General features: G+C 40.2%; 1 protein-coding gene across 16 annotated transcripts in view; it reads right to left on the bottom strand.

Annotated features, from left to right (window-relative positions):
• JADE3 (jade family PHD finger 3) overlaps nt 1-21,928 on the bottom strand; it is a 135,141-nt gene that overhangs the window by 108,227 nt on the left and 4,986 nt on the right. For 4 of the 16 annotated variants that reach the window (XM_013986086.2, XM_021080380.1, XM_021080379.1 and 1 more), the window contains exon 2: nt 76-153. The exons of 2 other annotated variants lie outside the window; for them this stretch is intronic. In XM_013986086.2, the coding sequence (XP_013841540.1) occupies nt 76-118 (43 nt within the window). In that variant the 5' untranslated portion in view covers nt 119-153. Of the gene's footprint in view, nt 1-30; nt 157-21,928 lie in introns of all 16 variants that reach the window. 10 more of the 16 variants (XM_021080378.1, XM_013986085.2, XM_021080377.1 and 7 more) reach the window with 4 other exon arrangements.

Raw genomic sequence — 21,928 nt, 5'->3', positions numbered from 1 at the left:
TGAATAATGCAGGCATTAGGGATGCCAAACCTCTGTGCAGTGGAAAATTCATGTCTTACTGTCTGTCCTCCGTACCCGTGCTTCCTCCATAACCTCGTTTCCTCTCTGCTGTCCACATCTGTGGATTCAACCAACCATGTGGACTGTGTAATACTGCTGAAAAAAAAAAAAAAAACCACATATAAGTGGACCTGTGCAGTTCAAATCCCTGTTGTTCAAGGGTCAACTGTAATTTACACTTTCACCTCAGGAAACTAGAAAAAGGGCAAAATAAACCCAAAGCAAGCAGAAAAAGGAAATAAAGTAGAAATCAGTGAAGCTGAAAACAGACAACAGAAAAAAAAAAATCAATGAAAATATAAGCTGGTTCTTTGAAAACATCAATAAAATTGATAAACCTCTACTTTGAGCGAACACTCAAAGTACCAATATCAGGAATGAAAGAGAGTATCACGATAGACCCCACAGAAAAAAATAATAAGGGGATGCTATCATGAATAACTCTATACACATAAGTTAGACAAGTTAAATGCAATGGACAGACTGCTTGAAAACCACGAACTACTAAAACTCATTGAAGATTAAATATGTAACTTGAGTAATATACCATCTATTAAGGAAATTAAATTCATAGCTAAATATCTTTTTTAAGAGAAATGCCCAGGCCCAGATGGTTTTACTGGCAAATTCCAACAAACGTTTAAAGATAACACCAATTCTCTTAGATCTCTTCCAGAAAACAGGAGAAGAGAGAATCCTTCCCAAATCATTTTATGAAGCCCTGATATCAAACCTAGACAAATGCAATACAAAAAAGAAACCTAGGAGTTCCCGTCGTGGCGCAGTGGTTAACGAATCCAACTAGGAACCATGAGGTTGCGGGTTCGGTCCCTGCCCTTGCTCAGTGGGTTAACGATCCGGCGTTGCCGTGAGCTGTGGTGTAGGTTGCAGATGTGGCTTGGATCCTGAGTTGCTGTGGCTCTGGCACAGGCCAGCGGCTACAGCTCCGATTAGACCCCTAGCCTGGGAACCTCCATATGCAGCGGAAGCGGCCCAAAGAAATAGCAAAAAGAAAAAAGAAAAAAAAAAAAAAGAAACCTAGAGACCAATATCTCTCATGAATATAGAAGCAAATACCCCCAGCAAAATATTAGCAAATATAACAGCAATATATAAAACCCTACAACCAAACGGGGTTTATTCCAGGAATACAAGGCAAATTCAATATTCAAAAGTCAATCAATGTAATCAACATATTAAGTCTAATAGAGAAAAACCAAATGATAATATCAGTTGATGAAGACAGAAGCATATGTTAAAATTCAATATGCATTCACACTGAAACTTTCTGCAGACCAGGAATAGAAGGGAACTTCCTCAACTTGATAAAGACCTTAAAACAAGAAAAGGATGTGCTTTCTCACCACTCCTATTAAACATCATACTAGAAGTCTTAGCCTGTGCAATAAGGGACAAAAAAATATACAAAAGGTATACAGAATGAATGAAAGAAATGAAAATATACCTATTCCTAAACATCATGATTGTTTGCTTAGAATATATCAGATAACCTATTTTTTAAAGTCTTATAACTAACAGCTTGGCAAGGAAGTAGGACATGAGGTCAAAACAAAGATCAATCATATTTCTATATAGTGGCAATAAACAACTAGGAACTGAATAAAAAAAATCCTTTTTTTTTTTTTTTTTTTGCTTTTTATGGCTGCACCTGTGGCATATGGAAGTTCCTAGGCTAGGGATCAAACTGGGGCTACACCTGCCAGCCTAAGCCACAACCACTGCCATGCTGGATCCAAGCCACATCTGCAATCTACGCAGGCAATGCTGGGTCCTTAGCCCACTGAGCAAGGCCAGGGATCAAGCCCACATCCTCATGGATACTAGCCGAATTCTTAACCCACTGAGCCACAACAGGAACTCCAAAAATATGTCATTTATAACAACTCCATAGAAATAAAATATTTAGGTATAAATCTAATAAAACATGTACAGGATCTATATGCTGAAAATTAAAACGCTGATACTTGCAGGACAAAATCAAAGAAAATCAAAATAAATGAAGAAATATATTCATGTGGTGCAAGATTCAGCATTATTAAAGATGTCAAATGTCCCCAAATTCATCAGATCCATCCCGAGATTTAACCTAATTCCAATAAAAATGCCAGTAGGATTTTTTTTTTGTAAATATAGACAAGCTGACTCTTAAAGTTTATAAAGAACAGCAAAAGATCTAGAACAGCTAAAACAATTTTTTAAAAAAAGAATAGTTGGAGAAACACTGATTTTAAGGCATACTAAAAGGCTACAGTAATCAAGTCAGTGGTATTGATGAAGTGATAAAAACAGAACAGTGAATGGAACGAGAGAGTCAAGATAGTGACCTACATAATATAAGCGACTGATTTTTTTTTTTTTGTTCCAGGCATATGTTTATCAAAATCTGAACAAAGGATTCCTCTGCAAGATATTTTCCTCTGTGATACAGCCACCTGCCCCACCGTCCTCCTACATTCACTCTTAATTTCAGGCAGAGAGTGGTGACACATGTCTTTGATTATAAAAATCTATGCCCTGTACCTTAAAAAAAAAGTTCCTTTCCAATGTGTTTTAGTTATTTCTGAAGAACTCCATGGCTTCAGAATCAGCAAGCACAGCAAGAGATAGTCATTGCTAACTATGAGGTACTTCAGTTTCTACAAAATCATCTCTCATGTTTTCAAATCTAAAGAAAAAAAAAGCATGAGCCTGAGAATAATAAACAAAGACAGGATGACAAATCAGTCCACTGGAGCCACAGCAGAGTTCCTCATGGCCCATGAGCAGCTAAACTACTTCAAAAATCAGATTCCAGGAGTTCCCCTGTGGTATAGCAGGTTAAGTATCTGGTATTGTCACTGCAGCAGCCTCAGTCACTGCTGTGGTGCAGGTTTGATTCCTGGCCCAGGAACTTTCAAGTATCAGATGCTAAACGTCCCACAATCTCTTTCAAATATGTGTTTTTACAAATTGGAGACTCAACATTTTCTTATAGGAGTATACAAACAGTCTCACCTCTGAAGGAGTCTATAAAACATCAGTAGCTTTATAACTGAGAACATCTTTGGAACGTCATTTTTTGTGTGTGTCTTTTTAGGGCCACACCACGGCATCGGGAAGTTCCCAGCCCAGGGGTCGAACTGGAGCTACAGCTGCCAGCTAAGTCACAGCCACAGCAACGCCAGATCCGAGCTGCATCTGTGACCTACACCACAGCTCGCGGCAGTACAGATCCTTAATCCACTGAGTGGGGCCAGGGATCAAACCTGCACCCGCATGGGTACTAGTAGGGTTCGTTACCACTGAGCCACAATGGGAACTCGTGGAACGTCATTTTTAAGCTGAGGGAAGTGACAATAGTGATGTTCTCTCACGGTTCACAGGCTTTTGTTGATGTTGCTGGTGGTTTTTAATCAAAGAAGGGATGGAGTCTCTTTTCGAGGTCCTACAGGCCACTTTTTCTTTCTTTTTGTCCTCTATTCAATTGTTCAAGTAGAACAAGTATTAGAAATCTTTTTTTTTTTTTTTTGTCTTTTTAGGGCCACATCCTTGGCATATGGAGGTTCCCAGGCTAGGAGTCGAATTGGAGCTATAGCCGCTGGCCTACGCTGCAGACACAGCCACAGCAACACCAGATCAGAGCCACATCTATGATCTATACCACAGCTCACAGCAAAGCCAGATCCTTAACCCACTGAGCGAGGGAGGCCAAGGATCCAACCTGTGTCCTCATGGATACTAGTCAGATTCATTTCTGATGAGCCATGACGGGAACTCCTAGAAATCCTGAAGCTATTATTTCTGAGCCTTTCTTATTTTCCTTGGAAAAGAAACAACTACACTGGAAATAGGCACTATCTGATTATTCAATTAGATCATGCAACACAAGAAGAGATCCAAAGGCACCCCTCCTAACATCAGACGGACAAAAAAAAATTAGACTCCAAATGTTAAAGACAATTATACACCAAAAAGACAGGCAAATATGGTGATATGTTCTATTTATTTATTTTTTCTCTTTTCTACAGCCAGCATATGAAAGTTCCCAGGCTAGGGTTCCAATTGGAGCTACAGCTGCCAGCCTATACCACAGCCACAGCAACACAGGATCTGAGCTGCGTCTGTGACCTACACCATAGCTCATGGCAATGCTGGATTCTTGACCCACTGAGCGGGGCCAAGGGATTAAACCCACATCCTCATGGATACTAATCAGGTTCATTACTGCTGAGTCACAATGGGAACTCCTGGTGGTATGTTTCAAGATTGTGCCCACAATAAGCAAATGACGTAGTGATGGAACATCAAAACAAAGCTGATGAATAAAAAGACACACTCTAAAAGTTCAGGAGTAGAAAAAAAATAGAACAGTGCTTTTTGGTTTGCTTTGCAACTAATGTAGGGAAGAAAGTGAACAGGTATATTCAAATTATTTTCAGGTGAAGAGTTCTGGATGCAGCTCCCCAAAGATAAATGTTTTGGATAACTCGTAAGCATCTGTGGAGTGCCTGACATCCTCAACGTTTTCTATAGCATCACCTCTAGCTTGTTCCCTTAAGACTTCTTCCCCACCAGGATGCTCCTCCAAAATTTGGTCAAAACCTTGTGTGCAGGATCAGCCAGGTGCTCTTGCTGTGGCTGTGCTTTTGGATCTCTTCCAGGGTCTAGTACTTCATGGCTTTATTGGACTGCTTGGCCATTTTGGAAGGCGGCAAGCCTCAGCCCCTGTAGACAGCACCAGAGCCAGGCGGAACAGAGCAGGAGTCTTAGCGAACTCAACTGTAACACTTCCAGAATCCTGGCTCCGTGCCTGGGCCTAGGCAACTGATTTTTGAAAAAGGCGCAAAACGCAATTTAAAGGAGGAAAGATAGCCTTTTGAACAAATGGTGCACGAACAATCAGACATCCTTATATAAAAAACAGATCTCCACCTAAACTTCATACGAAATACAAGTAACTCAAAGTAGGTATAGATCTAAATGTAAAACATTTAACTATGAAATTTTTAGAAGAAAACATAGGAGAAAATGTTCATACCTAGGGTTAATAAAAGAGGTCTTAGACATGAGCCCTTTTAAAAAATGATAAATTGGACTGCACCAAAATTAAAATCTTGCGTGGTAAATGACACCTTTAAGAGAATGAAGAGCCAAGCCACATTGATAAATCACATAATCAACAAAGGATTTTTATTCAGAATATTTAAAAAAGCTCTCAAGACACGACAAAATAAAACAAACTACCGAATTTAAAAATGAACAAAATACTTGAACAAATACTCCTCTCAACATATATCTGAGTAAAAGACTCTTCTCTGATGTGTTCAATAAAAATCATGAATTTTAATTTAGTTTGACTTAATTTTAAGGGTGAGAGCAACACTACTTCCTGCTTTCTACATCCTAAGGCAGAAGCTGGCCCAAAATGATTTTTTCAAAAACATTTTATTGTGAAATATTACAGAATTTTGTTTTAATAATCACTAGAGGAAAAGTAGGTTGAGAAAAATTTTGCCTACTCTTGTTTCATTTCCTCAACCCACTTCACCTCCTTCTCCCTGGTGTTTTAGAATTTTGGTTCAGACTTACGCTGAAGAGAATTCCCTATCCTGCATGGAAAGTTGGCTCTTTGGTCTTTGTATGAATGGGCACCATACTTGGATTATCTATGTTTGAGTCTTTATTTCAAGATATTTGTTTCATACCTCTTTCAATAGTTGTCAAGCCAATTCGGAATATTTATAAATACCTGTTTGTTAGTGAACCATGTTTTAACCTGCCCTTCCTGTTTCTCAGGATATTTCAAATCTGTGTGTATTTAATATTCAGTGGTATTGTAGATAATTAAGCTTTTATTCCTGTGGAAGAGATCATTCTTTTGCTTGACTCCACTTCAAATCTTTTGGGTGCTGACAGGGCAGACTGCAACCCTCCATTTGGGCTCTGTTCTCCATTTTCATCCTAGACAACTGCAAATCAGTGATTAACACTGAGTTGAGCCTGCAGGGGCAGAGAGTGAGGGTGCTGAGGGGTGAGCAATGCCTAATGCCTGGAACACACCGGGCATTTGCTGAATTTGTTAATTTGATCATGCTACTCAGTAGTATGAAAAGGAAAGTGGTTAAAACCTGTTAGGGAAAAGAAGGCTCTATCACAATGAGCTGCAGTATATTTTGCCAAAGCTATTAGATTTTTGAGGCAGCTGGTAGTTTATCAATTTTTATTGCACCAATATAGCTATTTTATGGCCATTACTAGCAAAGTGGATTATAAGAATAATGTTTGACAGGAAAGAAGGGCCAGTGTGAGTCTATTTGCTCTGAATCCCTAAAACAAAGGTTCTTAATGTCATCCTATCATGTTACAGATAGAACAGTAAGTAACACGATAGGAAGGAGCATCAGCTTCTCATTTTGTGAAAGTAGTTCCAGGGAGTCTTTCTGCAGTTTTCTTGAGCACGTGCAGAGGTATCTGGTTTTTTGTTTTTGTTTTTTCTAAGACCTCTTCAGATACCACCATGATCACAAAGGAATTACAAGGTGCTGGTATAGCGTTACAACCAGCAATAAGTCACAGATTTCAGGGGTTTGGTACAGTTTGGGGCACAGCCCACAGAAAATGTCATAGGATGTTTGGGGTATCAAAATATAATTTTCAAAATTAAAAATATGACTCACATACAAATATAGAATGAACACGTCAAAGGCTAATTTATTAGTGAGGGATCCAGCATGATGTAAGGCTCATTCGAAGAATATTTGAGAGATTCAGTACATATAGATACTGTAAGCAAAAATGCTAGAATAGAATAGCTTGATAGAAAAGTGGTTAATGCAGTCTAGGAGAGTTAATTTGTAGTCTTGGGGATTATTTCTTATACTAAACAGAAATTTTTTTCATCTCTACCAGACAAAAATACGTAAGTTAGGAGTTCCCTGGTGGTGCAGTGTGTTAGGGGTCTGGTGTGGTACAGGTTCGATCCCTGGCCTGGGAACATCCACGTTGCCATGGGTATGGCCGAAAAAAAATCTGTAAATTAACATGTCACTTCAAAAAAGTCTAGACCCTAATCATCAGTGAATAATAAACCAAGAAAAGATGTGATCTCCTAGAGAACTAAATAATCCTCAAGTAGGCCTCTCAATCAATGCTCCAGAATGAAAATGAAAGGACATCTGGCCATCCTTTTGTATTATTTTTAAGTTTTAAAATAATTTTTATTAACAAAGGGCTAATACTTTTATGTCTAAGTCTTCAGACATAAAATTAAGGTTCTAGGGGGCCCACCTATAAAATAGTGTGGTAGTGCTAATACATTTTACTTTACAAATGCATTCTAAAATAGTTATTTATTTACCTTTCAAACCAATCATAGGATCTTACAAGTCATGTGAGATCCAGTCATCTCCTATGACAGGAATGCTTTCTTTAGCAGTCTTGACAGGTGATCACGAAGCATTTGTGTGTAAGGAGGAAGGAAACTAACATTACTGAGTGCCTATTATGTGCAAGTTTATTTTCTAAGGGCCAAATTTCTTTTCACACAATAACATGTTACCTATACACACAGCAATATTTATCAAATAAGTAGATTTCTTCAGCATAATTGCTTTGAATTCTACCTTAATTTAATAATTTTATACATAGTGTAATTTACCTTTTTTTAATGGGCCCATCTGAGATATATGGAAGTTCCAAGGCTAGGGACTGAATCCAAGCCGCAGCTACAACCTACACAGCAGCTGTGGCAATGCCAGATCCTTTAACCCACTGTGCTATGCCTCCCAGAAACCTGAGCTGCTGCAGCCAGATTCTTAACCCACTATGCCACAGCAGGAACTCCAAATTTACTCTTTTTAATGTGCAGTTCAAGTTCTCACAAGTACCTATGGCTATAATTACCACCAGAAACAATATATAGAACAGTTCCAGCATAATTTCTTTTTTAATGTCAGTTAATCAATAAGTATTTATCAACTACTGATGTGTCTAGTAATTACTGGTTAGTCTTTGGAGATAGCAGGAGAATGTGAAAAGGCAGAAGTAAAATATATTATGCCTGTCTCCAAAGAACTTCTAGTCTAAACCACAAGGCATGGTTTCACACACATAAACCAAGCACAAACAAGCAACGTAAAAGGCAATTACATGCATGAGATGCAGATTCTGTACTGATACTGCGGTAAGGCTACCTTGAATAAGCCATTTATTATTATTTCTTATTTAGGCTTTCCCCCCCTCATTTATAACTGGAAGGGGCTGTCCTACACAATCTCTTAGGTCTCTCCTAATCATAAGCACATATGAATCAGGTAGTGAGGGTTCAGTGACGGTGGAAGGCTGGGAAGTTGAGAACATCTTTATGGTACTGGGGTTGGCCCCACAGGATTAGTGAATAGGTAAGTAGTGACAGATGCAGCATGGAGCTCAGAGATACGACCTGTCATGGGGCTGTGAAAGGAGCGCATGTGGGTCCGGTGAAGCGAAGCAGAACTGCAAGGTGTCATTCTGGAATACAGTGCTGAGCCCAAGCTTTGATCTGTTTGAGAGCCAGAGAGACACACGAGGATTGGGAAGCTTGATTGTCCACTAAGACAAGACAGGAGTGACACCATGATGACAGTGATCCACAACAATCTCTTACTGAAAACCTACCATGGACATGTCCTCTAGATGCCAGGAATACAGCAGCACGAACCCTACCCTTTCACAGTTATTGACTGCTGCATAACAAATCACCCCAAAACAATAATTTTATCTGCTCATAATTCATTCTGTGGGTCAGCAATTTAGGCTAGAATCAGCTGAGTGGTTCTTTTGCTAATCTTTCCCAGGGTCCCTCCTGCAGTCAGTCATCTGGCAGTATGACTAGAGCTAAATATTTAAGATGGCCTCACTCACATGTCTGATGGCTGGCTGCTGAATGTGTGCTCCATATCATTTCTCTTCTTCCAGTAGGCTAGCTGCGGTTTCTTCACACGGTTGCTTCAGGGTTCTCAGGGAGAGGAGGAAACCTACAAGATTTCTTGAGACCTAGGCTCAGAAGTCACCCAGAATTTATTGGCCAAATTGAGTAACAAGAATAGCCCAGATTCAAAGAGTAGAGAAGTAGATTCCACCTCCTGATGGGAGGAGCTGCAAAGTCACACTGTAAAGTGGTGTATACACAGAGATCAAAGGACTTGGTGGCCATTAAGCACTCTATCATATCATCCCATTTGGGAAAATGAGTGTTGATCACATTTAGTCCTGTGGACCTTGAAAGATGGAAGGAACAATTGGGGTGGGAAAAAAAGAGCTTCTGAATGGATCCTGAGAAACATGCAGCTGGAAGAAATACAGAGGAATGGGGAGAACTTCAGGTAGAGGCAGTACAGACAGAGCAGCAGGATGACTCATGTTTATGTTTAGACTCTAGTGAATGCACACTTGGGTGGAGTGGGTAGAGAAGGGTATTTAAGACATAAGAAGTAAAGAGGTGGGAAAGGTTATGATTGGATGTGGGGGTCTTCAACTGCTAGGCTCTCAGGTGTACAGACACTACCTACTATGGAGTGAGCAGCCAGGGGTACATGGTGGCCGAGTGGCATGACTGGGTATGGGGGTATCGGGAATAGGCCTTTAGAGCCTGCATCTTTGTGGAGAGCAGTTTGGAAGGAAGCTGAGTTGGACCTGGAGTGGCACAGAGATCATGGCAAGAAAGCAGCCTAGAGTCGGTTTCCCTAAAGGCAACTTCCTACATAGATTCTCCTCAAGGGGCTAAAGGGCGTAATTGGAGCTTTTAGGGTAGGTTTACTTAGAAGTACAAAAAATGTTTACTTTGGATTTAACTGGTTATCCTAGAGAGAACTAAATTTAGGCTCATAACACACACACACACACACACACACACACACCTCTTCTGTATAAGGTGCGAGTTTCATGAGAGACAAGTAGGATACAACTGTTGTTTACAGTCAAAGTTTTGTCTGTATTTTAAAAGAAAAAAATCCTAGTGCTCTTTTTTTTTTTTTTCCGTCTTTCCTAGGGCCGCTCTCGCGGCATATGGAGGTTCCCAGGCTAGGGGTCGAATCGAAGCTATAGCCGCCGGCCTATGCCAGAGCCACAGCAACGTGGGATCTGAACTGCTTCTGCAACCTACACCACAGCTCACGGCAACGCCGGATCCTTAACCCATTGAGCAAGGCCAGGGACCGAACCTGCAACCTCATGGTTCCTAGTCAGATTTGTTAACCACTGCACCATGACGGGAACTCCCTAGCGCTCTTTTTTAAAATAAATTTTATTGAAATATAGTTGACTTACAAAGTTGTGTTTCAGGTGTACAACAAAGTAAATCAATATATATATATATATCCATATTCCTTTTCAGATTCTTTTTCCATATAGGTTTTAGTGCTCTTTAACATTTTAATTGGACAAGGAATCATGATAAGGCTAGAAACCATGACGGAGCCAGGGAAAAGCTGCCTGCAGCTTTGACTATTATCTACACTGTGAAACCATGCTCTGCTCAGACAGATTGTATAGCCACACTTTTCACAACGGCAGCATATTAAACACCAGTTTTTTTCTGACAGTCTGAAAAATGTATACCTTTTCCAAACTACTGCTTTCCACAGGACTTATGTAGCCATTAGAACATGTTACATGTAAAATTTTTTTAACACAAAATGAGAACTGATGTTTGGTTTATTAATTAAATAGTAGGCAGCAATTCTCTTTCAGGTATTTGTGAAAGATAGGATGTAGAGAATTTGAGGGTTTCCACCATGGGAGTGGCAGTCTAGTTGTAAATCTTCAGGTCAAGTGTATACAAAATAGGTCACAGAGTAAGGAAGTATGGCATTAGGTGCCAAAGTGAATAAAAAAGTCAGGACCTAATGAGGGGATATGGTGTAGAGGATGACATCCAAATGAGTGGGATTTAGAGAAGTGGAGAATCTCCCGCTGAGCCAGAATTTCTGAGAATTTGGAATTGGCCCAAGAAGGACTGATTGGCAGGGCAAAGAGGAAAGGATGATCCAGTTGTGAGGAATGACTCCAAGTAAACTTGAGTGCTAGATTGTTGGTGGTACTGGGGGAGGGGAGGCAGTGAGCAAACAGTTCAGAGATGACTTTTAGACTGTGTACTGCAGACTTCTGCTCCACCTAGTTGCCCTGAAATTCCAGGTGAAGAACTGTCCTCAGTTGATGGGTTGTGTCATATGAAAACATTACAAAACAACGGAGCTAAAAGACAGGAAAAGAAAGGATATTTAGGTTCCTCTTTGCACATACAGGGCTTTATCCACTGTCTAGGGAAACAGATGGCCCTTTGTGCATACCTCACAGGACAGGGAAAAGTTCTCCAGGGGAAAACACATCTCCTCTGCCCTTGGTGCTTGCTCAGACGGAGCCATACCATACTATACAGCAGTTATGCAAGAAAGGGACCTCCACTGCATTTTCTAATGACATAGTGTTCTAAGGAGAGATCTGAGTGGGCATGTTGAGTTTTTGCCAATTCTCTCCTCAACATGCTCCTCAAATCCAGGGAGGTTTCTTGTGAAAAAGATGTGTTCTATTTTAGGACCTGAGAAATCATAGATGGTTCATATCACAGGGGTTTCAAGAAATCATGCCTCATCAGTGTCCTCAACAGTTAGCTTCTTTAAAAAGTATAAAAATAACATTTAGTGGCTATCCAAATTATTTATTTTGTGAGGAGGCACTCAGGTTTATAGACTTGAGAAGTGCCTAGACTTGGGCACTCAAAGAGTGTTAGTTGATTCTGAGCTATTTTCTTTGAGAAGTACAGTAACACCCTAAATTTCGGTGAACATAATTCTTTGATTTTGTCTTTTTAGGGCCACACCCACAGCATATGGAGGTTCCCAGGCCAGGGGTCCAATCGGAGCTGTAGCCGCTGGCCTACACCACAGCCACAGCAACGCTGGATCCCAGCTGCATCTGCGACCTACACCACAGCTCACGCCAATGCTGGGTCCTCAACCCACTGAGCTAGGCCAGGGATCGAACCTGCAACCTCATGGTTCCTAGTTGGATTCGTTTCCACTGCACCATGACAGGAACTCTGATTCTTTAATTTTGGAAGGACAAGTAAAACTATCAAAAGTGGCATCTGGTCCAATCTTAGGATGTTATATAAGACTCCCATACATCTATGTTCCTAAACTTTTTCACCACTGAGGACAATTTTTAAAATTTCATCCACAGACAGCATGCTTTGAAGGCTTGCCTGCCAAACACACTGCAACTATGGATTACTTAATCTTGCCATTTTAATTAACTAAAGGTGAATGTTTTTGACAAAAAAGAGGCTCTATTAAACATGAGATGATGATGATGTTGATGATGATAATAATAATAAATGTGGTATGCCAGACATTAACTCAGTATTTTATTCTTTTTTTGGGGGGGGGCATGCCCATGGCATGCAGAAGTTTGAGAGCCAGGGATCAAGCTTATACAGCAATACAGCAGTGAAAATGCTGGATCCTTAACCCACTGAACCACCAGGGAACTCCAGTTTCTTATACTTAATATGCCATTAATTCCACACAACAATTCCAGTGGTTGTTACCAATGGGTAAAACTTCAAGTCACAAATAAGGAAACTGAGGAACAAAGAGGTTAAACTCACTGAAGGTTGCATAGCTAGTAAAAAGCAAAAGCAGAATTTAAACAACTTGGGTTTTTGTTTTTCTTGGTGTGTGTGTGTGTTTATGGTTGTACTGGCGGCATATGGAGGTTCCTAAGCTACAGCCACAGCAACTTGGGATCCAAGCCATGTCTGTGACCTATACCATAGCTCACGGCAACACCAGATCCTTGATACACTGAGCAAGGCCAGGGATCGAACCCGCATCCTCATGGATCCTAGTCGGGTTTGTTACTGCTGAGCCATGATGAGAACTCCTGGGTGTTTGTTTCTCTATCCATTCTAGCATTTAAACTCTAGCCAGTTTTACCATGAATAGCAGTATAATTCTAGCAATCTCACTCTCAGGTATTTACCCTAGGGAAATGCAAATTTATATGCACGCAAACACTGCACATGAATTTTCATAGCAGCTCTACTTATAATCACCTAAAACTAGAAACAACCAAAATGTGGTACCTTCATAGAATGGAATACTTCTCAATAATAAAAAGGAACAAACTATTTCATACACACAACTTGGATGAATCTCAAAAGCATTATCCTGAGTGAAAAAAAAGTAAGACTCCAAAGATTACATATAGTCTGACTCCATTTATGTGATATCAAAGTGACAAAACTATAGTGTGACAGCGCAGAGATCAGTGGCTGACTGGGGTTGGGGTGGGAACAGTGTAATTGAAAGAAGTAGCACAAGGGAGTTTCTTACGGGTGATGGAACTGTTTTGTACTTTAGTTGTGGTAGTGGATACACCTATCTATACATGTGTCAAAACCCACAGAACTATACATACTCCAAAAAAGTCAATTTTACTGTATGATAAGTAAAGCAAAAGGCAAGGAGTCATCATCTTTTTGGTCAGTACTAATTTCTATATTTCCCATTTACTCACAGTAGACTTTTACAGTTCTATCTATCACCAACACTAGTTTTCATGTTTAAAAATTAGAAGAGTTAGGCGTTCCCGTCGTGGCGCAGTGGTTAACGAATCCGACTAAGAACCATGAGGTTGCGGGTTCAGTCCCTGCCCTTGCTCAGTGGGTTAACGATCCAGCGTTGCCGTGAGCTGTGGTGTAGGTTGCAGGCGCAGCTTGGATCCAGGGTTGCTGTGGCTCTGGCGTAGGCCGGCAGCTACAGCTCTGATTCGACTCCTAGCCTGGGAACCTCCATATGCCGCGGGAGCGGCCCAATAAATAGCAAAAAGACAAAAAAAAAAAAAAAAAGAAGAGTTACATTATAATGTGAAGTAAAGACCCATTACTAGGCAACACATCTAAACTGAATGATGACAGTTATCTCCAATAAACATTCCTTAAAAGTTAAATGAATTTGGGTGCTTACTCCCTTAAAAAAAGAAAAATATTTCAATAGGAGTTCCCTTGTGGCACAGTGGGTTAAGGATCTGACATTGTCACTCCAGCAGCTCCAGTTGCTGCTGTGGTCTGGGTTTGATCCCTGGCCTGGGAATTTCCACACATGCCATGGGCACAGCCAAAAAAAGTGTTTCAACACATGTATTGGATGATATATTTGATATAGCAATTTGCATAGTAAAAAATAAGTTACCAATATTAACTCTGGGAAGGAGAACGTGATGGAATGAGGGTATCATTAAGGATGTCATGGACAACCATGGCTCTTTCTATAACTTTTCAGTTTTTACTAGAATGTATTCATATATCACTAATACAATTAAAAGTAAAAATTTTTAAAGAATTTCAAAAATCCTTCCAGACTGATAGGGAGATGTTTCCCAACTTGCACTATACTTCTATCCATGGGGCTTCCATTCCCTTCAGAAACCCCTTGGTTGCTCCATTTACCAGGTCAGGCTTGTATTCTTCCCAACACCTAGTGTCTCACTTGTAGCACACGGGGCACTCAAAAATATTAGCTGAACTGAACTGCACCTGGAAATGTGGAGAATAAAAATCACAAACACATGGGTCACTAATGAACCCTATAATCTAAAAAGGCTAAATCATGCTCTAATTTTGAATGAGGCAAATTATTACTGAGTGCTAACGACAAGCTCAATAATTACAAAGGCATACATAGAATTTTGGAAGAGAGCAAGACAAACATATAACATACCAGCAGTGCCAGGTTTTCAAAGCCTAAAATAGGCAGAACCCAAACCAGAATCTATTATTTCTGGCTCCCTAGCCATAAAACTATAAAATTCAAGGGGGTGAGAAACAGAAAAATAAGGGGAAAAAAAGGCTAATTCTGTACTAAGTTTCTATAGGTGGCACATTAGACATCTGTGTAGATTAAAACTTATTTGAGGACTCAGGTTTCAGCTTGGTCACATAAAAGTACTGAGAGGCCATCATTTCCACCCTTACAACAGGAAAGAAGCTAGACTGATTGAATATCAATGACTCTTCTTGGACCTATCAGAGAAGTTAAGTCACAGGGCAAACCACCATCCACTGTCTGAAGAGACAGGTGCCTGCAGGTAAATACAGGATCTGAGCATGTAAACTGGTAGGAAGATTAAACTAGTGATTCTGACAAATTATTCTGGAAGCCAGACTACGGAGTATAATGAGAGTATGAAGCTCCTAGGCTCCATACTGTTGGGGAGGAGTTTCCCATCCCTCACAAGTTTTACCAAAAGGAATCCCTCCAGGCTCTTATAGGGAGGATCAGGGAAAATCCTAGAGAAGGCTCCCACCATGGTTCTGGTTGGCTGAGGAAAACAGCATTCACTGTGAAATCCAGCCAGAACAAAGGGCTTAATTTGCAGGGGGAGGAAGGGCTTAACTCCTTTGGTTTGAGGACACTGGTGGATACTCATTGCAGCTGGGGAGGAAAAAGTAAAAGAAGCCCTACCTATAGAGGGGCAGGAAATCTTGTGAAGGACATTCTCAAGATTCAGCTTCTAGTACCTGCCTAAGTCTGAGGCTTAATCAAATCATCAGAACTCCCCCTCCCCCACCAACCACCACCTGGCAAACCAGCTACTTGGTTAGCAACAGTGGGAATACAACTGGGAGGGCTATAAGAGATAGCTCTTGGGAACCAGCACAAAGGAAAAATCCAAAGCCAAGCAGGAGTCAAAAAGAAGGTATCACTAGAGGAATCATAAATCTCTAGTGCCCATAGCAAAAACAAACATCTAACACAGGCCAACTCCTGACTTAGATTAATTTAAATCCCCACACTAAAGGCCTAACAGAAGGGAATCTGTGTGCTTCTGCCCATGTTCAGCTTTCAACATATTTATGAGGTATGATAAAATGCAGGAAAATATTCCAAATGGCAAAACAATCATCAGATCCAGACTCAGTGTGACAAAGAAGTTGGGACTATCAGAAATGAAATTTTTTTAAATTACAATTAATATGGTAAAGACTAATGGAAAAGGTAAACAATATGCAAGAGCAGATGGGTAATTTCAGCAAAGAGATGGAAACTGTCATAAAGAATCAAATAGAAATGCTCAATAAAAAAGCAGACAAAAAAAAAAAAATTTGCAGGTTCGATCCCTGGCCTCACTCGGTGGGTTAAGGATCTGGCGTTGCCGTGAGCTATGGTGTAGGCCACAGCATTCAGATCCTGAATTGCTGTGGCTGTAGCGTAGGCTGGCAGCTACAGTTCCAATTCGACCCCTAGCCTGGGAACGACCCCTAGCCTGGGAACGTCTATATGCCTCAGGTGTGGCCCTAAAAAGACCAAACAAACAAACAAACAAACAAAAAACCCACCATGCTCAACAGTAGACTTGACACAGAAGGCAAAGAATCAGTGAGCATGAAGATCAAGTTTATCGATCAGGTCAATTAAAATAAAAACAGGAAGAGACTAGAGAGAGGAAAAAAAAAAATAGAACACAGCATTCAAGAACTGTGGGACATTATCAGACAGTATAAAATTTGCAATTGGAACCATAAACGGAAGAAAAAGAGTGAGAGAAAGGGCACAAGAATTATTTGGAGAAATAATGGCTAAGAACTTATCAAATCAGTTAACAGACAACAAACTACAGATACAAGAAGCTCAAAGAACACCAGGCAGCATAAATATGAAAAGACAGAAAGGCCACACCTAGGCAAAGACAAAGAGACTGAAGGCAGCTAGAGGAAAAAAGACACATTAACTATTGAAGAATAAGGATAAGAATTACAGCAGACTTATCAGAAACCATGTAACCAAGGCAACAGTGGAGTAATACATTGAGAGAGGGAAAAAATTCAACTCAGAATTCCATATTCTATGAAAATGTCCTTCAAAAGTGAAGAAAAAACAGTTTCTCAGACAAACAAAAACAAAGAATTTACTACCAGCAGATGTGGCATGAAAGTAGTGTTAAAGAAAAATTCTTCAGAAAGAAAGATTATGATTAAGGTGGGAACTTGGATTAGTATAAAGAAATTAACGGCACTGGAAAAGGAATAAATGAAGGTAGAATATAGTATCTTATTTTCAAAATGTTTGAAAAGCCAATTCCCCAGACACCATCCAAGGGCTGATCTTGAAATCCCTCTAAAACAGCAGCCTAAGGCCTGCTATGTTAATTCTTTTCAGCAAAAGAGAGTATATATTTAAAGAAAAAAAAAAACCTAGAGCTAACGTCATCCTTAATGGTGAGCAATGGAATGCTTTCCAAGATCGGAACAAATTAAGGATGTCCTCTCTCACCAGTACAATTCTGATAGAAGAAAAAATAACAGTACTCGTATTACCTGATTTCGAGAATCCTATAAAGCTATGGTAGTCAAGACAGTGTGATAATGGCAAAATGAAAGACACATAGATCAATTCAACAGAACAGAGAGCTCAGAAATAGACCCACACAAGCATGGTCACATTTTTGACACAGGAACAAAAGTAATCCAACAGAGAAAAGATACTACTTTGTTTTGTTTTCCTTTTTAGAGCCACACATGTGGTATATGGAAGTTCCAAGGCTAGGGGTCGAATCAGAGCTGTAGCGGCTGGCCTACACCACAGCCACTGGGGATCCAAGCCACGTCTGCGATCTACACCACAGCTTCATGGCAACGCCGGATACTTAACCAACTTGGCAAGGCCAGGGATCGAATCTGCATCCTTATGGATACTAGTCTGCTTCGACACCATTTGGGCCACAACAGGAAGATGAACGTTGGCATACACTCCCCATTTTCACAGCTGGTGAGAATGCAAAATGGCAGAACCACTTTGGAAGGTAGTTTGGAGATTTTTATATAAAATCTCAGCAACCCCACTCCTAGGCATTTACCCAAATAAACTAAACGCTTATGTCCACACGAAATGATTACTTCAGCTTTATTCATAATCACCAAGATACCAGAAGCAATCCAGTTGTCTTCAAACAGGTGAATGAACAAACTGTGGTATATCCAGATAATGGAATACAATTCAGTGATAAAAAGGAACGGGCTATTGGAGTTCCCACTGTGGTGTAGCAGAAATGAACCTGACTAGGAACCATGAGGTTTTGGGTTCAATCCCTGGCATCGTGCAGTGGGTTGAAGATCTGGTGTCGATATGAGCTGTGGTATAGGTTGCAGACATGGCTTGGATCTGATATTGCTGTGGCTGTCTCATAGGCCGGCAGTGTAGCTCTGATTGGACCCCTAACCTGGGAACCTCCATATGGTGTGGGTGTGGCCCTAAAAAGCAAAAAAAAAAAAAAAAAAAGGAATAGGCTATTAATTCACACAACATAGATGAACCAAGTAAAAGAAGCAAGACCAAAAAAGGCTATATATTGTATGATTTCACTCATATGACATTCTGGAAAAGGTAGGGCTACAGTTAAAAATTCAGACATACACTATTCTAAGGCATTTCTAGGAAACAAAACTGGCTGGATATATATATTTTTAACAGGGATAGTTCTGACCAGATCAACCTGGATAGGAAGCCATGGAAGTTCACATTACCATCACCATATATCATATCTTTTTAGATAAAAGTATTTTTAAAATAGGGTAATATATTCACATGACTTAAAATTCCAAAAGTATATATAAAAATTTATGCAGGGAGTTCCCTTTATGGCTCGGTGGATAACGAACCCAACTAGGATCCATGAGGATGAGGGTTCAATCCCTGGCCTCACTTAGGCCAGGGATTGAACCCGAGTGGCTGTGGTGTAGGCCAGCAGCTATAGCTCCCATTTGACCCCTAGCCTGGGAACTTCCATATGCCTTGGGTGTGGCCCTAAAAAGCAAAAAAAAAAAAAAAAAGTTTATGCAGTGAAGTCTCCCTCTCACCATATACACCCCAAAGCTATCACTGTCTTCAATATCCTTCCAGAAATATTTTATGTTCATGTAAGCAAAAACTTTTCTATTATTGCCTCACTATTCTATACAAATGTTAGTATACAATGCACACTGTTCTGTCTCTTGCTTTTTTTTTCATTTTGTACATCTTGAAGATCATGTACTATTAATATAATATTCTACTTGTGTAATCAAGCCTTGATTGATTCTTAGGCTATAACCACTCTTTTACTATTATAAGCAATACTCCAAGTAATATGCAAATATTTGTTGAATACATCCCTGGAAGTGTTTGCTGGGTCAAATGATATGTGCATTTATAATTTTGATGGATATTTCCAAGTCACTGACTTTTAAAATGTCAGGGATTTTTCATTTTTAATTTTTATACTAAGAAGAAAAAAAGGAAGCTGTGATTCTATCACCAGGCAACTTTCTGGAGGAATGTACAGCTCTAAGATGTACAAAGTGAGTCTTCTACTCAATTACCCAACACATGCTTCCTAGGGTCCAGCTGCATTTTCATGCAATATATTTCAGCCCACAAGCTAGTTGTAAAGCCTATTTCAGGTACATAAAAGGTGTTACTTCTAAAATCTTCCTAAGCAAAGGCCAAAGGCCTCAAATTACTAGTCACTGACCACCCACGCTACAGCACAATGCCGGATTATTCACTGCAACCAAAAGGAGATTTTCAAATCCTGACCAAATAAAACATATCTATCTCTGTTCTTATTATAATGCCCAAATAAGGATTTCTTCTCTTAGGTAAAACTATAAATCACATTAAGGTCAAGAAAGGCTGCAAATGTTTCTCTCATCTTTTAGGTAGTGATGGATTCCCAATTAACCATCTTTTTGCTTAATTACCAAACCTAGCGCAGTCTAGTACACTACAGTTTTCATGATAAAGCTTGAACAGGAGGTTGCGGAAACCCAGGAACTCCTTTGATAATAGCCACACAAGATCAGTGAGCAGCCAAGACATTCATGAGAATATCTACATCTAGAACCACACTGACTCCCTTTGGCTTCCTCCTAGAAAAACCATCATTCAGCTCCACGCTCGAGAGAAGAGAAGGGGGCACAATCGTTAATACTTAGTCTCAAGAATGCACTACATTTATAAATGAGTCTTTAGCATGATTTAATCAAAGGAAAATAGGTTATATTCATTAGCAATTATTATGTACTACTGTAGTAATGGTCCCCAATTTTCTCACATCAGAGTCTCTCACAATGACTCTGGTATTGGTCAAGGAAGAACTTCTGTGCTTTGGCTGATGTGACAATATCAAATTTGACACAAGCAGTCACTTGAGAAGTGTTTGTGCACTGGTGCTTGCTCTCACTTGCTCCTCTTTGTGCCTTTAAGACCACAATGTTAACAAGTCCAGACTAGCCAGCTGGAGGAGAGACCACTTGAGGTGAAGACGAGCTATCTTAGCTTTGGGCCTCCTAGCCCGACCAGCCTGCCAACTACCAGATGTGTGAGCAAGGCCATCCTAGATCACCCAGCTGCCAGCTAAACACCCTCCTTGCCCAAAAAAGCCAACTGACATAGGCTACTTCAGAGCAAATATGTCTGTGGTCTGGTACACACGGAAAGGGAAAGGGAACACTTATTTTCCCTATGAAGTTGACTCTGCACATAAGAAATAGTTTCAAATAAAAAAACCTGTGGTACCTGGATGAGAATAAATAAATATATAAGTATTGAAAAAAATTCCTAAGTCTTCCCAGATTCTCACAAATGCACTGTCTGCCATCACAGATGGCGCACATCAAAAAATTTTAAAAAAAAGAAAAAACAAAAAACCCCCAAATTAAAAATTTCCATTTAGTCATTCATTGAAGCATCTTTATCATGATATATTTAGACCAAAGTCTTATACTCGCAGTTCCATTTCTAACACAAATAACAACTCAGGTTTCCAGGAATTACTTTTTCTTCCAGTTCTACTTTTTTCCCAATTTGACACGGCTTGGTGAAAGCTGCAAGAGCGTCCTTAATGCAGTCTAAAAAGCATCAGATCTATGAGTCCAATTAAACCTCCTTCTAGAAGCATTCTACAGGACCAGCTTCTTCCAGCATCACAGCAACCCTTTTTAGTCATGTTAATGGTGGGCTCACTCTCTCTCTCTCTCTCTCCCTCCCTCTCTCTCTGAAAAACACCTTCCAGCAGACTCCCACAGCCCTTGGAATAAAACACAAGCTCCTTAACGAGGTCCCATAAGGCCCTGTCAATCTTCCCCTGCCTATTTCATCTCTATCCCCAGGTCCTAGCCAATCCTCTGTGGATCTTTTCTCCATCTCTCTCCCACCTCAGTGCCCTCACAACACTACTGTTCCCTCTGCCTGGCAATCCCTTCTCTCTGACTTTTACCTTGCTTTTTCTTGCTCTTCCTTCAGACCCCAGGGCACCTTGCTGATCTCCCTCTCAGAAGCATTCTACCTCTTACCTGCTGTGTGACCTTAGGTGAGTTACCTTTGCTTCACCTCTCCGAGCCTCAGAGCTCAGAAAGATACCGTGACAAGCGCTTAGCACAGTGCTTAGTGCACAGAAAATGCTCAACAAATCATCGCTGCTATTGCTCTTACTTCACAGTAATCTCCATCACAACTCTTTAGTACAATTAGTAATTATAAATTTGTAGAAAAAATAGAAATACTTCTTTGGATCTCACTTTAATACCTAATACCTTCATGCTATTTCCCCTATACTGCATTTTTGGAAGGGAAGATGAATAAATGAGCAAGTATTACCTCATTTAATTATTATCTTGGAGATGTGGTTTGGCAGATGAAGAAACTGAGGCAGAGAGAAGATAAGACACTGGCCAAAATCAAGTGGTGGATTAGAATTCAAGTTGGTCTGACCCCACAGCCTGTGCTGGCTTCCCTAACTCATGAACCTTGTCATCACCTAAGAGCAGTAAGCCTCAGCAAAGATGGACCTT

This window comes from Sus scrofa, chromosome X (assembly GCF_000003025.6).
Source record: "Sus scrofa isolate TJ Tabasco breed Duroc chromosome X, Sscrofa11.1, whole genome shotgun sequence".
NCBI classification, from domain to species: Eukaryota; Metazoa; Chordata; class Mammalia; order Artiodactyla; family Suidae; genus Sus; species Sus scrofa.
The sequence above is the reverse complement of the archived record's forward strand: the minus strand, read 5'-3'. Positions and strand labels throughout refer to the sequence as shown.